Source organism: Ceratina calcarata, unplaced genomic scaffold, assembly GCF_001652005.2.
Source record: "Ceratina calcarata isolate Rehan_Ccalc_2016 unplaced genomic scaffold, ASM165200v1 scaffold2651, whole genome shotgun sequence".
Taxonomy (NCBI): domain Eukaryota; kingdom Metazoa; phylum Arthropoda; class Insecta; order Hymenoptera; family Apidae; genus Ceratina; species Ceratina calcarata.
In genome coordinates, this window is record NW_017148668.1 from 3,864 (window position 1) to 6,001 (window position 2,138).

Genomic DNA, 2,138 nt, shown 5'->3' on the forward strand with positions numbered 1-2,138 from the left:
GATATAAGGTAATATCTGTTTACGGAAGAATAATTTTCTACTGATAATTTTCAGTTACGAGACATTCGTCTGCGTTGTGAAAAAGATAGGGTGCGAAACATTTTTAGGATTCGCTGGTATCGGACCTTATCACGTGAGTGAAAATCCAGAAAAAGCTATCGAAGAATCAGAGTTATACTTTCCGGATATTACTGCCGCGGATGAAACGCAATCGGACGACGAAGAAAAACCAGAAGAGGCGACGGAAAATCCGGAAGGGAACATGAATGAAACATCTTAAAATTATATACCTGAAAACATAATGTGTAATGAATTGTTTACTTTACGTTCGATTAAGGATTTAGTAATGTAATAACCGATTGTTAAGAAGCCAATATTTATTTTCCAATCACCTTAACTTATTATACAAAAGAAAATAGAAATAGACAAGATGTCTAAATGGTCGTAAAATCAATTTAAGGCGATGGTTTAATAAATTATGGCGAATAAACAAAATTTATTTCTTATAACCACAGCTACGCCTACGTCCCCTTGCTCGCTCAAACTTGCGACCTTTAGACCGAACCAGTGGTTTGGTGTGAGAATGTGGTACACCGGGTGCAGGTCCGAAGTGTTTCACTGCCTCACGGGCATTGCGGCGACCCTGCATCAAAACTGTCCGCCTTCCTGTAGGTGCACGTAATGCCAATTGATCAAAAGTGATCAATTCACCTCCAGCCTTTAATATACGTGCTCTAGCTTTCTCAGTAACGCGTAAAGCACAGACCTGTGATAAACGATTCATAAATTAAGCTGATGCATTTGCCTGTTGAAAACGTTTGTACAAAACAAGTAAAAGTACTTACTGTCAATTTAGGAATTTCAAAAATCCTAGCATCATCTGTTACTGTGCCAACGATTACCGCAATGGCATTTTCCCGACCAGGTTTCTTCATAAACCTGACCACACGTGCAAGAGATATTGGTGGCTGATGTATCTTGCTCATAAAAAGCCTCTTGAGAATGATCTCATTGAACTTGGAATTCGTACGTCTAGCGAGGAAGCGGTAAAGCTACAACAAGAACAACGATATACTCCCATATCCTTATATATTATTAAAAGATACAATAATTTGAAAAATATTAATACAACTTCTTGTAGTTACAATGCAAATTATGGTAAAACTGTAGTTTACAAAAACATTTCACAAAAATGAATCCGAAATAGTGTTGCAGTGTATCAATCAAAATAATCATCCTTCGTATAGTACGAACAGACGGAATAGGAAGATTGACTAAATATTCTCTAGCGAACGTTCAAATTGGATCAGTCTATCGATCAAAGGACTGACACAGAGTGCGGTCCGCAAACAAATATTGTAATGCCTGTTTTAAATCTCACGTGTTTGTCACATAGCAATAAACTAATTGCGACATGACTCTCTTTCAATGAAACATAAATTTCTACTCGCATTCATATTCCAAAGAAAACCGAGACTATGAATAAAATTTAAAACAAACATACAAAAGAACACTGCGTGAATATATACTCACTTTGACGAGAAGTCGCAAGTAGACATCTTGCGATTTGGGTTCTGTACGCCGAACCTTCCTATCGTGTTTGTGGTTTATATCGATACCCTGTAAAGGAAATAATATCTCTTAACTATCTTCGACGCTTCATGAAACTGACTAAACATTTGTTTCACGTTGATTAACACAGATGAATCGAATCTCTGTCGACTTTATAAATGCAATGGTGCAGCTGCTCCACCTTACCATTTTGATAAACCGGAAAGGAATGAAAGAAACGGATGTACGCGGAGCTGATCGAAGCTCCTGCAAACGGATGTCTCAGAGGGGGCGCTCTTTCAGTCAATATGGAAATATATAACGTGCAGTATATATAAACAAATTGATATAATTATATAGATCATGGTTTAGATAAAAACATCATTAAATATCAACAATGTCAGGCTAAGTAATAATTATTGTCATATACATAATAAGAGTCTTATCTGTTTAGAATAATATATTTATAAATGAGCTGCTTAAGAAAACATGCACGTTTGTTAAACTTTTAGCTACAGAATGCCCCGTTCATCAATATAATTACTACGAAATGATACATTTTCCCGTAATCGCAAGAAATATACATA

At 36.2% G+C, this 2,138-nt stretch overlaps 1 protein-coding gene across 1 annotated transcript; it reads right to left on the bottom strand.

Moving 5' to 3' along the window:
* Positions 1-450: 450 nt before the first annotated feature.
* Positions 451-1,854, bottom strand: LOC108623389 (60S ribosomal protein L18). The gene is made up of 4 exons (XM_018021848.2): positions 1,759-1,854; positions 1,534-1,620; positions 846-1,052; positions 451-766 (listed from the first exon to the last, which is right to left on the bottom strand). The coding sequence occupies exons 1-4, from the start codon at positions 1,759-1,761 to the stop codon at positions 497-499; spliced, it is 567 nt and encodes a 188-aa protein (XP_017877337.1). The 5' UTR covers positions 1,762-1,854; the 3' UTR covers positions 451-496.
* Positions 1,855-2,138: the final 284 nt, after the last annotated feature.

Excerpts from the sequence above, each read along its gene's own strand:
- LOC108623389 (XM_018021848.2), bottom strand. Across the intron at positions 1,053-1,533 it reads ACTTGCGACTTCTCGTCAAA|CTTTACCGCTTCCTCGCTAG; the intron begins GTGAGTATATAT and ends TTCTTGTTGTAG. Across the intron at positions 767-845 it reads TTGAAATTCCTAAATTGACA|GTCTGTGCTTTACGCGTTAC; the intron begins GTAAGTACTTTT and ends CGTTTATCACAG.